The sequence below is a fragment of the Antechinus flavipes genome, chromosome 5 (genome assembly GCF_016432865.1).
Source record: "Antechinus flavipes isolate AdamAnt ecotype Samford, QLD, Australia chromosome 5, AdamAnt_v2, whole genome shotgun sequence".
Taxonomy (NCBI): domain Eukaryota; kingdom Metazoa; phylum Chordata; class Mammalia; order Dasyuromorphia; family Dasyuridae; genus Antechinus; species Antechinus flavipes.
The window spans coordinates 229,748,192-229,764,395 of record NC_067402.1 but is presented as its reverse complement, the minus strand read 5'-3'; the positions used below and the strand labels follow the sequence as shown (position 1 = coordinate 229,764,395).

At 40.8% G+C, this 16,204-nt stretch overlaps 1 protein-coding gene across 1 annotated transcript; it reads right to left on the bottom strand.

The window, feature by feature from the left end:
* Positions 1–582: 582 nt before the first annotated feature.
* Positions 583–14,592, bottom strand: RND1 (Rho family GTPase 1). Its single transcript, XM_052001531.1, has 5 exons — positions 14,350–14,592; positions 13,564–13,651; positions 10,760–10,869; positions 9,655–9,789; positions 583–9,154 (listed from the first exon to the last, which is right to left on the bottom strand). Exons 1-5 carry the CDS (start codon positions 14,467–14,469, stop codon positions 8,909–8,911), a joined length of 699 nt encoding a protein of 232 aa, XP_051857491.1. The 5' UTR covers positions 14,470–14,592; the 3' UTR covers positions 583–8,908.
* Positions 14,593–16,204: the final 1,612 nt, after the last annotated feature.

The window sequence follows — 16,204 nt, the reverse complement described above, 5'->3', positions numbered from 1 at the left end:
CAGTTTCTCCCCAACAACCCCAGAATTATTAGCATTAAACAGCATTCCTCATTTAGGGAAACGTACAAGCCTCCCTGTTCAGGTCCTCTGCAGTTGGGGAGCATCTCAGCCAGAGATGGAGAGTTCACTGTCGTCATTTGTGCATTAAATTCGGCCTTTGCTGAGTACTAGTGCTCAAGACAGTCCTGCTGCCCTAAGAGGGCACCCCAAGTCTGTCAGGGACTCCAAAAGAGGGAAAAAGTGGGGCCTGGAGTAGCTCCACCTGTCCCCTCTCTATGGAACAGGAGCTGCTACTAGGAGAAAGATTTCTGAGCAAAAATTATGCAGTTAGACCAAGGCAGGCAACCCCACACTATTAGAGTTCTGCTTTCAAAATGCTGAAATACTAATTAAGGAACTGGGGTAACAGAAGTGGAGAAACAGATCAGAGACTGCCAGTCCCAGGACAGGTGTCTGGTTACTGGTTGTTTCTAAAGAATAATCCCCAAAACTGAGTCTGCCAGGGCAATTCCAGCAGAATAAGGGAATTCAAAGTTAAAACATAACCAGCAAATCATAGTCCAGTAAATTTTAAGCAAGGAATTAAATAATTTCCAATTTAATCTGAATTAATGAATTCATTAGGCAGAAGTGCCTAAGAACAATACATCAGTTTTTCCCAATTTCCTGAGCAGTTTCAACCAGTTTCCTTCCTTACTTTTTTACACGGAAAAGAAATTATCAAATTACCATTCCGCATATAAATCCCAAGAGTGAATCAAAATTCCTGTACATAACAGACTAATACAGTATGTTTCCTAAAAATCCTTCAAACATATAGCAATAGTTAAAGTTGTAACAAATCCCAGTTTTAACAAATCTTAAAACAGTGATACAGTTAACATTTTAACAATAATTCAACCACTTTCCTCTCCCCAATATCAGTCCAAATGACATCAGGAGCAGTGATCTTCTCAAAAACTGCTTTCTGCTGAGGAGTCCAGAGAGGGTGCGGCCGTGCTGCCGGATGGGCCAATCCAGAAGTCAGTTAATACCTGTAACTGACCGAAATCTAGAGCACAGGTTAGAGCAGACTGATACAAAACATAAAGAGGACAGTATGAATTGGCCAGCAGCTTCCCAATAGATAAAATAGCATTTAGGTTTTTGCTCTCTCATTATTTAGAAACCTGAATATCCAGACACAAATATTCAGTAACAGACAGATGACCAGGGTAAATACCCATTTGCCAGGTATTTAGGATATAATCATTACATATAATCAGGTATGACATATAACCAGATTGGAAGTAGCAAGGTATGACATAATTGAATTGCATTAACAGTTTCTATTGACCATTGCTCTGATCATAAAAATTAGTTACAGTAGAACAAAGGCAGGGACACAACCATAACTTAAGCAGTTAAAACTTAACTTTCAGCAAAACAAGATAAAATATCTTTAATTCAGTTTTATTCTAGATAATTGTCCCACTGACTGTCAGAGGGGGGGAGCTTTAAAACTCCCAAATTGCATTAACTATAAGCCCAAAGAATTTTACTTCTATTAACAAATTCTATTAACCAAGTTTCAGACATATCCTAAACAGATATTTACTACAGCCATATATTTATGACAGTAAGAATTTGTCTCAGTAAGTTCTTCTTTCATGTCTAAATAGATGTTCCCATAAGTGAACATCATACATACAAATCAGTTTGCTTTTAAAAATACCCAATATGTAGACAAATATTCCAAATTACATTATTGTCCATTACAGAAACTTTTTCAAAAGGATAAAAATATTATTTTCAGAAGCTCCTTAAATGACCTTAGAATGACCTAATACAATCAATTAAAACTTAGAATATCCTATACAGAACATCCTAATATCACATAAAAGAATCCAAGAGGTTCTTAAAAATATTAAACTTTCAGAAATACCATAACCTCATATGGTATATGATAACAGTAATAAATTGGTTTCAGTAAGTCCACAAGTTAGCTTTCATATTTAACAGTAACATTTTCAAAAGCACAAGGAAAAACTATGGGCATAACCTCAGAATACAATTAATTAAACTTATACAGAATACCCAATTCTACAGAAAAGAATCTGAAAGATTTTTTAAAATATCTTTAAATCTTTAGAAACAGCCTTACCAAATTATAGATCAATTAACTTAAAAGCAGGCCTATCTCTTGAAATCTGGAACACACTTAGTGTGGGGGGGATTCCACATGGCTGCTCGTCCCCCTACTCCACCTCCCAAAAGGTAGGGGGGAAGGAAAGTAGCTAACTTTTCCCCCAGGCTAAATAGGTGCTAGCAGAGAGCAGAAGGGTGAGTTTAATCTTCACCTTTGAAGACAAAAGATCCCTATCCCACCCAACCTTTAGTGGAGGATTTCAAGTGGCCAACTAGCTTGGTGTTGAAGCCTTTAGAAAAGTCAGACCCTAATTGGAGAAACGTGACCTCTTTCAAGTAAATTAACAGAACTTCACCCCTTCACCCCAACAAGTTCTTAAGATCTTACATTCAAAGATAACCAAATCAGCCTGCAAAGGCAACAGTAAAATTATTTTCCACAATTTTAAAAATCATTCTAATCAGATGTTTTCTCCAGCCTGAGTTCAAAGCAATTAACATAAACTCCTTTTGTTCTCCAGAGGCCTTATCTAAGGTAACTCCATTCAAGCCACGCCTAAATTTAAATTACCCGAGTGCCAGTTTTTTTTTTAAGTTTAAAATCACCAGTAAATTTTAACTAATTCCCAAATTTCTTAATTTAGCAGAGCTCTGAACCAAATAAAGTCACAAACAAGTGACAGACAAACCGCACATAAAAACACATGGACATGACTACATGACTTCTTGGCCAAAAACAAGAAACAAAACATTTAACACAGACCAGGAGCTATCTAGAAATTTTAGACTAGCCCTGAGGGAAGTTGTCAGCTCCTTCCCAAAATCCAACACTGAGTTTGTTTTTTGTTTGTTTGTTTTTTGCCAGATGGTGTCATTAAAAAAGACACTGAGATTTATACTCTGGAATTCTCAGAGTTGTGCCAATTGGCACACAGAACCAGATGTGTCTTAGACACCCAGGTAAGAATCCCTGCATCCAGAAGACCCTACTCCCAGAATTTATGCCCGTCAGCATTTCATAATTCTGGGAATCCAGATGCTAGCATAACAGAATAGAACAGAACAGGTACAGACAGAACAGATGGTACCCCAAAGGTACTCAGACTGACTTACTCTCCAATAGCCAAAATGGGGGTGTCAGGCTGTTATGGCAGGAAACTGCTCTCTTAACTGGAGGATCTGAAAAAAAAACGGGGGGGGGGGGGAAGAGAGGGGGAACGGCCTCTATAGGCCAAGAATTCAGATCCCCAGCCACCCAGAGGCCCTGCTCATTTTCTAACATCTCGGTGGGAGCCTCCAAAATGTAATGGTGGAGAAACTGAGTAAAGGATTAGAGAGTATTTAATAACTTATCAAATGGAGAGATATATTGGGACCAATGGACCCATGTTTGGTCCCAGTGGTAAATGAGGCTATGGTCTTCAAGAATCCAGCAAACAATCAGAGTTCTCAATGACATATATACAACGTGGCTCAGATGCAGAGGGTAGACTGAGGCAGGGGCGGGAGTCAGAGCACTGAGAGCTGGAACGGGACTGACAAGGTGGGGTGAGCCTCTGGAGAGGGGATGACATAATCAGGGGGAGGCACCCTGGACATGTGGAGAGGCATCTTGATAAGACAGTATCTGATATTCTAATAGCTTGGGATGGAGAGAGGTATTCTGATATTCTATCAAGTATTCTGATAAAGAGAGAGGGGAGGTTTTGCAGAACTGAGAAGCAGGGAAACCAAGGCAGGATTGAGTCAGGATAATTAGAGAAACTGAGTCAGGACAATAAGAGAAAAAAAAGAAGGGAATTCCTATAAAGGTCACCTGTGCAGGAAGATGTGGCATAACAATTCCTTCAATTCATTCTGTGCAAATGGATAGATTGTTTTTAAAATCATACGTTATTTGGAATTGTCTTGGATTATTATTTCTAAGAATAGTTGGTCACCGTATAACATTCCTATTACAGTGCAATATTTTTCTGGTTCTACTTATTTCACTTTGGATCATCAGTTCATGTGAGTCTCTCCAGGTTTTTGACTTTTTTTTTTGACTGTTTCCATCTTTTATTTATTTATTTATTTGTTTATTTTATTATAGCTTTTTATTTACAAGTTATATGCATGGGTAATTTTACAGCATTGACAATTGCCAAGCCTTTTGTTCCAATTTTTCCCCTCCTTCCCCCCATCCCATGGCAGATTGACCAATACATGTTAAGTATGTTAAAGTATAAATTAAATACAACATAAGCATACTTGTCCTAACAGTTATTTTGCTTACAAAAAGAATCGGACTTTGAAATAGCGTACTATTAACCTGTGAAGGAAATCAAAAATGCAGGCAGAACTGTCTTTTTTCTTTTGGCCATTCATCTAGAAATTAGCAATATAGATATGGTTGAGTTCTTTAAGTAGCATATCAATTTATTGGCTATAACAGCAATCTCGCATGTAGAGTCTATAACTATATGAAACTTAGCATTCTCTGCCCTTTTGTTCTGACATTTCACCAGTCACTATAGAATCAGAAGAAATTTCCTTTCTTTCTTTGGTTGCCATGGCCAAAGAGCCTATTGGAGTAGGCTAAATAAATACTCACATGGAAGACATAGACATTCCAGGATGGTAGACTTATCCAGAGTTTATATTTTGCTGATAGCAAGGATCATTTCCAGACCACAATAAGGTATTGAAGTAGAATTTTTAGAAGAAAAAATCCAAACCAAATAAATTATAAACATTTGGGATTATCTGAATACATTTAAATCTATTATATGAAATAACATTATAAACAAAATAATAACAAATGTTTTTTATGTTCTTAAATTAAGAAAGTGATGTCAAAAATATATGTATCATTTTATATTTTAATTCTAAAAGTCTATTTTTTCTCTCTTAAGAGAAAATGTTTGTTTTTTTCTATTTCTTTAGCTTTTATAAAATTTTATTTCTAACTATTTGTGTTGTGGTGGAGGTTTTTTCCTTTTAGTATGTAAACTTCTTGAGGATGGGAACTTGACTTCTACTACTGCAATTTAGGGAACAACAACTCAAAGCAAAAAGAGCAGGTTCCAAGATTAAAGTACTTAAATACATTTTTCTGAATATAGAGGAATAGCAATTAGCTTGGATAGTGTCCTTTTTTTTGCATAGATATAATAATTATAACATTTCATAGTTCCTTCAACTCAAAAAATAAATGTATGCTTATATGTAGTATTCACTAGATACCAGGAAAACAATAGCAAAAACCAAAAACCTAACAAGGCAATTTTTGGCCTCAGGGAACTTTAATTTTACAGAAAATTGATTAAGGCACAGCGACAGAAAAATTGAGAAGCCTTTCACCTTCTCTCAAAATCATAATAATATTTCAAATTTTGCTATCAAATCCTTGAACATCAATTGCACCCACATTCTAAAATAAGTTCCAGCATAGCACTGTGGAAAGAGTGCTTATTCTGTGATGGAACTTGGATTTAAATTCTGCTTCTGACACTATTTTGTGTGACCTTGAACAAGTACTTAAACGAAGAGGACCCCAGTTACTTTATCACTAAAATGAGAGTGGCCTAAATAGTTCCTGAGATCTTTCTAGCTTAAAAAAAAAAAAAAAAAAAAGATACTGTGTTAAGAGATTTGCCCATGTTCACAATTATTTAACTGCTGAGTCAAGGTTTGAAGCAAGTTTTCTTTCATTATGCATTCATGCCTCTGAGGGGTCTTATTTTTCTTTGAAGGCATCTGCTGGGCAGCCCAGACTACCCAAGGACAGTCAGCTCCAATGAGGATCAAAATAGAATCAAGCTGACAACTTCATGACAGATATTCATCCCTTCCAAGTATAGTAAAGCTATAATAGCACCAAAACCAGGGCCATAATCATACTGATGAACTGCACCCACCATAGAGCCAAAGCTGAGCTGAGCATTTGCACTCCCATCCTTTTCATCTATTGGTTGCTCTTAAACTATTCTGAGCCCTATTTGCACAAAATTTCTATATACCAAACTATCCAGAGTCCAGTTCAGCCCAACCATAGACTTCCACCCTATCCTTAGTCCAAAGTAATTTGACATGTGACCTAGTTCATTAGATTTTTCTTTCATTCCTTATTATTTCATTCTTTTCACAACCCTGGAGCCTAAAGAGCTTACATAAGAGTATAATTAATCTAATGAACCAGTAGAAGGCTCTTTCTTAGGATAAAATCTAGTCAGACTTCATACCTGTGGTATCCCACAGGTATGACCAAAGCCAGCCAAGGATCCATGGACTTGGAAGGCAATAAGAGCTTGAAGATTGTGCTATTGGATGATAGGATTAAGGGAGCAGCCCAAAGGAGGTCTACTTTGTTAGACAGGATGGGGGTGAGAAGAGAAAAAGCAGCATTCTCTTTAATGGTTCATACTAAATAGTGTAGAAACATGGTTGTTGTGGGGAAATAGGAATAAATAATCATTTAGGGACAGAGGGCTGCTGGTCATCCTCAGAAGAAATACATCCCCCTTCAATATTGTAAAAGTAAGTAACCACATGCCAGTATCTCCTATGGTATTAGTGTGCAGGGATGGTCAAGTTTTCTGCTTTATGACAATAAAGATAAAGTCAATATAGAAAAGGGCTGCAACTCCCCATTCCTATAACAGGCAAGACCAGAACTACAACTCATTTTATTCCTCATCCATACTAAGAACTGATGTTTAAGACTAAAGTTTTTAATCTTTGCAGTTATTGTCGGACTTTGGCTTCAGTCCTACAACCCCAAGAACAGGGTAATCCCTATGTCAGTCTGTCAATAAATATTTATTAAACACATATTACATGCTAGGCACTGTGCAAACACTTGGACAAAGACAGTAGGTACTTAATTGTAAAGGGCAGGAACTTTGGAGAAATATACTCAAGGTTCAGTATGATTGATTTAGTCCTAAAACACGGTGTTAACACAGTAGAATTGATAAGACAATGGTTATCTAGTTTAACATGTGAGTTCTCTAGTTCAGTATTGCCTTAGTGATATAATGATTGGTTTATACTCAGTATACTGTAATGATGTAATTGTAATAAAGCATATAAACTGGGACAAACTCAGCCAGAGACAGACTCAGAAAAGACAGAGGACTAGAGGCTGGAGCTCAAGCTCTCAGAGGCAAGGAAACTTCAGGAGAGAGACATTCCATCTTCATCATCATCGTGGTGGCTCTCCTGCCTCCCCCAGTGAGACCAAGACCCGTCAGAAGGGTCTCCAGAAAGCTAGCTGAGCCCCAGGAAAGGTGACAGATTGTGAAGGAGATAATAAAGACTTTTGGACGTTATCCCTGGCTATTCTTGTGGTGATTACTCTGCTGAAAACGAAGGCTGGTTCCAAGACCTCCAGAAAGCTAACCAGAACATTACACTTAATAAATGCTTATTGAATTAGTTATTGGATGCAAAAAAAAAAAAAAAAAAAAAAGGCAAAGGATAGTTCCTCCCTCAAGGAGCTTACAATCTAATGGGAGAGACAATAGGCAAACAAATATGACAAATAAGTTCTGTACAGGATAAATGAGAAATAATTAACAAAGGGTCACTAGAATTAAGAGAAGTTGGAAAAAGGTTGTTGTAGAAGGTGGCATTTTACCTGGGAAGGGAGCTAATGAGTCACTGGTATAAATGAAGAGGGAGAGAAATGGATACCAAAAACTTGAAAGGGGAAAAAAAATACCAGACTTCTACCAGTATAGTAATTCTTGGAAGAATGAGATGGAAAGTGAATTTTCTAATAAGATTAAGTTAGGTAGAGTCTAACCATTTAGAGGAAGGGCCCTAGATCAACTACTTCCCTTTTCCCCAGAGAACCATTTGAGAGAAAAAACAAGGAAGATAGGGAGATTATTAAAAAGTTAATCAATGTAGGGGAAAGAAAGTAACCAGGAAAACTGAGCCTGATTTCATGTTATATTTTTCATTAATAAGTTTTCTTTAAACACAGAACATGTAACAGATTGATACACTCCCCTATCCCTCCCCTTCAACTAACCAACTCCAAAGACAAAAGTCTATAAAACAAATTCTACTTGTGCTGCCCTCGAAGAGGGCTGAGAAAACTTGTGCCCCCGCTTGCCCCTGCCCCTCGTAGCATGCCTCCACCTCATGCTTTGGCAGGAGAAGGGGGTCAGGGCTTCTTCCTTGGACCCTGGGGACTTGGGTGAGAAGCATATGGATGTTTAATGTCACATCTATATGAGACATGGGCTGTGCAAAGAGATGAGTTTCCTTCTCAGTGGCTCTGACTATATTTATAGCCTTTCTGGCTTCATTTGGGAAGTACCCACACTAAGCTGCCAGGCAGACCCCTCTGCTGCCTACTCTGTGCATCCCCACTCCCTGGCTATCTCTTGGTAGGGGAACTAGGGAGCTGGCCTTCCTTATCTACCTCCTAGACTTGCATGGAAACACTGCATGGAAGATGCTGAAGATGGAGGCATCTGGCTCTGGGCCCATGAGGCCAGAGTACCTCCTGCACCCCCTACACTTTTCCTTCTCCCTGGACAGGGGGCACTGGAGTAAACTGGCCCCCTCCATAACTCTATTTCCTGGCCTGGGGGGTGATGATTCTCCCTCTGTATCAGATCCTTGTCCTTGGGCCCGTACCATCCCTCTAAGCCCTCACCTTGGCTATCTGAAAAATTCATGTCTGGTGTCCTAAAATGTCTCATTCTCCCTCTTCCCATGCCTCCTCTTCCTAGGAGAGGAAGTGGGAGGAAATGGGAGGCAATCCCCCCACCCCCAGACCTTCCCTTCACATAATGGAACAGCTTTTGGCTTTTTCCTTCTTGAAGGTAGAAGAGATGAGTTCAGATCTGCTGGGAAGATGCAGGAGTCGTTTGGAGAGGCTGCGCACTGGGCTCTTGGGTGGAAGAGGACTGCCTTTGTTCAGACACACCATCGAAGCTGTCCGGAAGATGCTATGGACACTCTTTTCAGAAGTGAAGGCTGAACATTCCAGGTAAATCTGAGCACCTAGTTGCTTGGCTGTGGCACAACCCTGTGGAGAGGTGAACATCCTAGCATCTCCAAGTTGTTCAATACTGTTTCCTTCATGAAGCAGTCCTGGAAGGCTTTAACCTAAATTTCTTCCTGTTTCAGGACCAATGGGGACAAAGAGCAATCCAGATTCCTTCTCTGATACCAAAAAAGAATAAATCAACTGTTTCTTTGTGAAGTTTGTTTACATGAAACAGATGTTTATTGCTCATGTCAGGGAATGATTAGTAGAAGGAAGCTATCCCACCACCTTCCACCTTCTAAATAGTTGTTATTTATATCTAAATCTCTGCTATTTATATGTAAAGGCAGCAGGTAAAGTACTCCAGGGAGGGACTGTAACACTGTTACCAAAGTATCTTGCTTATCAGCAATCCCATATACTTGGCAACCCTCTAACTACAACCAACTCCTCACCTACACACACACACACACACAGACACACACAGACACACACAGACACACACACACACACACACACACACACACACACACACACACCTGTTCATGGGAGATAGGTGCCTGCTTCTGGTGAGACAGTTCCATCAGTGTACTCAGGTCCGTCCTTAAGTCTGTCTTACAGCCAATGAGCAGCACACGGGTGCTGGGGCAGTAATCTAGAACCTCCATCTTCCACTGAAGGATTGTAGGCAAAGAGAAAAAGGGAAGGGAATATGTATTTAGAAAGTACCTACTATGTGCTGGGCATTATGTTAAATAGAAATTTCATAAGAGACGACCAAGGAATTAGGCAGAACTAGGAGAATTGCTAACAGAAATTTTAATATCACCAAGTTCATCAACAGCCCTGCCCTCCATCAGATTCAATTTCCAGGAGAAAATAGGCAATGGGAGAGTGAGACGTAGGGGAAATGGGGAAAAGACAGCTGTAGTTATTGCTCTTAGATGTTAAAAGGTCCTGTCCTGATTCAATAAATACCAGGAAATAAAAGTCCTATGACCCAGTCACAAAACTGCAACCAAAAATAACCCTTTTAAGTACAGTAGCTACAGTAAGTAGAGAAAATTCATCTCAGTGATATCTCTCTCAAAGGGAGATTTCCTTCTCTCTCTTGTCAAAAGTTCCAAACCAAGCACCAGAAAAGAACCTTAAAGTTGGAGCAAGCAGTTCCCAAAGTTCCCAAGGGACCTTGATAGGGAATAAGGTATCTGTGTTTACACAGAAAAGGAAAACAAAGTTAACAATTCAATAACAAATTAGTTATATGTTAGTCAGGTTCTTTTGATCCCAGATTACCTGGCTTCAAGCTTCAAAAGAAAATGCTTCCAAAATGGTATGTATCAATATAATTTTATTGCTAATTCTGTGATCTTACTGATAAGTTCCCAAAGTCTCTTACCCTATTCCCTCTCTCTAATGTTACCAGTTTGGTAGACCTCTAAGGGAAAAGTACAATGTAATGGAAAGACTACTAAATTGACAGTCAGAAGACTGGATTTTCTTTTCAGCTTCCCTCCTTGGGCAAAGCAACTTTACTAATTTGGCCCTCCCTTCTTCATTTTAAAAAGTGGGGGAGGGAGGCTGGATTGAACGATCTCCCAGGTTCTTTCCAACTCTAATATCCCAGGATTCTTGGAATCTCACCTTTTTGAGTGCGCTGTCAAGAGTCTCAGGGCGGCTGACGTCAAAGCACAGCAATACTGCATCTGAATCGCTGTAGCAGAGTGGACGGACATTGTCATAATAGGGAGAACCTGATGGTGGGAAAGGAAAAGGAGGAAGGGAAGAAGAGTCAATGTATTCAGGGAATTGCTATCACTGTCTCTCCCACTGCTATCATAACCATCATCAGAGCAAAGGACCTGTCTACTTGTATGTAGAATATCAAAAAAATAAAAACAAAAATCCTTTCCCTCTTTACATTGAGAGGATCTCAGGCACACATTTTCTTTGCCCCCATATGCCAAGATATTCCTCTCCCCCTCCCCCTTGTCTTCTTTCTAGAGCAGTGAAGCTGGTCCTTTATAAAAATGTAAAGGAAGAAGTGGGGGGGGGGGAGAGTGAGAGGAATGAGGGAAGATCAATAACCTTTGTCCCCCAAATCCAATAGAGCCTAGAGTATAAGAAGAGATGAAAGGAGGGAGGGAGAGAGAGGGTGAGAGAGAGAGAGAGAGAGAGAGAGAGAGAGAACGAGAACTCCATTTGAGGCTCCTTTCACTTCACTTTCATATATTTGGTGCTAAAATTTAACCAGTTTCTTCATACAACACCATGTCACTAAGCCTAGTTAGGGATTGTAAAGGACCCAATTTTCAGTGCTACTCATTCTCCTTCCCTTCTTCCTGTTCCAGTGTCTCCCCTCTTAGGAAATGGCTCTATTGGTTATATAACAAGTGGTCCAGATCCCTTACCATGGGGTCAAAACTGTGAAAGTTGTGGCATGAAGGGTAAAAGGGAAGGGGGGAGAGCCTCAAGTCTCTAATATCTCTATCCCTACTTCTAAAATCCCCTCACAGGAAAAAGATACAATCAGTCACCAGGATATATATTAAACATATTAAGGCCAATAGCAGTCCAGATGTGGATGGCAGAGAAATTGTCCTATGGCAAGGGGGTTAGCTGTTAACCCGGGTGGTCTGATATAAGAGAATGCTGGGGACCAGACCAGCCTATCCATTTCCTTCCCAGGAAAAGGAACAGCATCAGCTTTGGAACCCAGACAGTCCGTGCTGAGAATAGCAAGCAGCCTTTCTCTCTGCACCCGCAATTACCATGGAAACTGGGGGGAATCCAAGCTTATGACAGGAACTGAGAAAAGGAGAGAGAGGACAACAACTCTCTCCCCTATACCACAGCCCCGTTTTGAAGTAGGGTCCTATCATTGCAGCTCTGGGAAAGGAAGAACATTATGATACAAAAAGAATGGTGGAGGTGTGTGTAGGAGATTGAAAACAATACCTCCATTTTGACTTCAATCAGAACCCCCACCCAAGTCTGACAAGTAGATCACAAGAACAGATCTTTGCTTTAAACCCCTTCCTCTCAATGTGGACAATTTCTATCCTATAGTCTTCTATGTTATCTTTTCCTTCCTCATGGACACCCAGCTGAGAGTTGGAATTCAAATTCTATTGGGGGGGTGCATTTTCTATTTTTTTTTCAGAGGCCTGGGAGAAGGATGAAAATCCCTCTTTTCCATTCTCCCCTGCTATGTACATAGAACCTGGAGCTGCAGTCTAAATCCTGAAGGGGTTGTGAGAAGAGGTGCTGAAGATGCACAACCCAGACCTGCAGCCCCTCTGCATTTCAGGTCAGCTGGAGTAGGCAAAAGGGAGTATACAACGGTGCCAAGCTCCCTATCTGGACCACCTGCCACCTTTCCCATTTATTCATCACCGCCTGAGGAGAGATTATACAATAGAGCTTTGGGTGAATAGGGCATTATATTTCTGTAACAGGAGACTGTCTGACAGAGTTCCCCTTTAAACTCAGCCTGAATAAGTACTTAGGGGGAAGGACAGGGAAAAAAGGCAAAAAGATTTTTTTCCTCCCTTTTTCCTTGTTTTTAATCCCTAATCATGGCCGTTGGCCCAGTTTGGGAAAAAGGAAACAGACATTGAGTCATTCAGAGATTTGGGATGGTCAGAAGCAAAGCAAAGGATTTTCTAGCGCAGAGAATCTGTGATGCTCTTAGAATCTGTGATGGGGCTGCAAAGACGTCATTTCTCCACATTCTGGGAAAACAGGGTGACTGCTTTTGTCCCCCCTTCAGTGGGTGACATCTTTAGAGCCACCTCCTCCTTCACTAGACACTGTTCAAAAAGGAGCTCTGGACATTAAATGTAAACCATTTCCTCATCCTAGCACTAGATAATGCATCTTATCCATGAGCTGCAATAGGGGTGCTCTGATACTGTCACTGCTGCCATCCTTGCAATGGAATATGTGAAGAATAAACCAGATACAAAATATCACACACACACACACACACACACACACACACACACACACACTCCCAGTTACATGACCAACCTTCTCCTAATCTAATTTCTATACCCCCACCTCCACAAATCAGTTCCCTTTCTTTTAATTATAACTGTCTCCTACAATAGTTCATTCTTTTATTTAGTTTGGTGGGCAAGAGGGAAAAAGGGAAATGCCAATGTCATATCTAAATGCTACAATCCTTGACCTATGCTAGTCTGCCCGGGGTATATAGTACCAACACAGGCTCTTTCAATTAGCTGATTTTCAGTCAGCCCTAGAACTGTCTGGGGTTTGCCAACTTTGCATTCCCAAGACCATTCAACTGGCATGACTTTTCCTCTCTGGCCAAGAGAAAGCCAAAACCAATGTCTTTTTTTATCTCTATTCCCTAACCTCACTCACAGAGAAAAAACAGCTGCTGCAGATAAGGGCAGAAGAACATCTGGAATCAGCATTCTTACCTGAGGTGTCCCAGAGACTGAGCTCTACCCTTTGTTCCTCTGTCTCCAGACAGGCTGTATAATTCTCAAATACAGTAGGCACATAAGTCTGTGGAATGAGAAAGGGAAGAAAGCCACCATCATACCCTTCCCCAAGGCTCTTTTGCTTCCTTCAGTTGAGCTTCTATGGGCAGTGCCACTGTGTACCACCTTCCTGTAATAATGTCAGGTGATATGGGAGGAAAGGCAATCCCAGGTGAATAGGCATACTGTTCAATCTAACTAAGATACAGCCCCTCTCCCAGAGAGAGAATCAAATATTCTTATTTTCTTTCATTCCATTTTCCTTTTTTAGGATGAGAGCCTATTTCTATTTTCCCTAACTCCAGTCTGCATACGATCCACACAAGAGAACAGTAGAAACTGGACTACAGAAGGCTGGTTGGGGAATGGCTCACAATCAGAAACCCTTAGAAGGGAAGGAATGGGTTTCAAGCAAGAGGGAAATCTAGACTTTTAAATTTAAAAAATTCCTTTGGACTCCTTTCCATTGACTGGGCAGCCATGGGGAAGGGAAAAGGGGTGCAAAAGAGGCAATGCAGAGGCTCCTCTGGGCAATGAAGGCTAATGATAGAGGACAAGAATGAGACCTGCAGGATGACAGAAGCTGGACAGGTCCCAGGAGAACCTCGTCCCGAGAGCTCAGCGCTAAGTGGGTCGCAGCCGGGGACAGAAAGAAAAGAAAGTCTGTTCGGACTGCCCAGGAAGGGAGGGGATGGTGGGCGCTCTCTCCATTAGGCAGCTCACCTCTGGGTAGCAATCCTTAGCTAGCACCTGTAACATCGCTGTCTTCCCACATTGCACATCCCCTACCAGGACGAGTTTACATCTGGCCACAGCCGGCTGGGGGGCCCGTCTCTCCTTCATGGTCTCTTCGGCTTCCACTGGGACACAGATTTAATCAGGGAGAGGGCGACCCTTAAAAAAAAAAGAATTCTAAGCTTGAACCGAACCACTCCCCTGCCTCCCTCCAACTGATGAAGAGGCTGGTATGACCACTTTATATCCTGACAGGTCAGCCAATCACGGAAGAAGGTGGCCCCCCCTCAGAGCCAATCCCTGAAATGAGATTTCTCCCTTCCCCATTCTGACAACAGCCAATGGTAGAGGGAGCTGAGTCAGAGCCTTCCCCCCACCCCCCCCAACCCTTTCCCCTCCCTTAAAGCTGCAGTCGCCTGGTCCCCCCTTAAGGGGAATTCAGGTGCTTCCTTTTGCATCATTTATGTAGGAGTGGAGGAAAAGGGGAGGAATTTGAACCAGAGCTAAACTTCGGTGTCAGCCAAGTAGTGCTGGGAAACTGGGAGCAAACTAGCCCAGAAGGCAGGAAGTTAAATTACCCTGGAATTTTGAAGGGACGAGATTTGCCCTGAAGGAGATTAAGGAACCTGCCAAAATTATTAATTCTATGCTAGGGTAGAAGAGTTGGCTTGCAAAAACAGAACCTGGTTCACATCATTCTCCCGTCCCTGTCTCAACTTCTTTTCTTTCTCGCTTTTGAGTTATCTCCTCCAAGAAGCCCTCCTGGAGTCATGGAAAGAAAAGTTAACCTCTAAATGTGCCTCAGACAGCAAACTAGCTAAAACTGTAAGTTTCAAAGCAGACGCTAATCAGGATTGACACAAGGAGTTCCTGCATTGGGAATTCTCAATATTTCCCTGACATACACACACATGGAAATTTAAAATTCTGTAAGGTGCTTGCTCACATTTGAGAAGATTAGGGAAGGTGAGGGGTGGGAAGAGAAAGGTCAGGAAAGATGGGAAAAAATAAGTCCAGAAATGTTCAAGCAGAAGCTGAGTGATTGTCAAAGATATCCTGCATTTTGAAGCAGGAGACTTTATAGACCACCTGTAGACTTTCCTCTCCTAACCCCTCCTTTGACAGATAAACTAATGTCCAGAAAAGTTAAACAACTGTTAGTAAGAAACAAAACTTTTCAGTATTCAAATACAGCCTTCTGAGTTTCTAGCAAATCAAGTCCTATTACTTTTACACCAGATGGTGATTCTATTACAGAGCAAGTTTCCTATTTAGGTACCGATTGGATTGAATGGTTTGTTTTTTTTTTTGGGGGGGGGGAGGGGTCCATTCCAATTCTGAGATTCTGTAGATACAGAAAATGAATGTCCCATCTATAACAAGCAGCACTTGTTAACTTCACATAGTAGTTAACATACTACACATATGACAGGAGGTGCTAGTAAGGTTTGTTCTAACATGCTACATTCATGTCTGAGTCAGGTCCAAGTTCAATTGAATTGACATAGAAACCAGGATGGCACTTATCTACATGTCATCAAGCATAAAGTCCAACTGAAGCTTGAGTTAAGAGACTTCTGAGAGTTAGAAGCTATAGGGCCAAAATCCTCAATTTACTCAACTTTCCTATCTAAAAAGCCTAATTTAAAAGACCATCTAAACTATTACCATTTAAAAAAAACCCTCTAAATAAATAACTCAAGATATTGGGAAAGGTTATACTAAGAGGTAATGGATTGTGTATCAGGAGACCTGAATTCAGTCTGGGTCTTCACAAGGAGTTTTCTCATTGGGAATTCCCAATATCCTTCCTCTTCCTCCAAACACACACACACACACACAC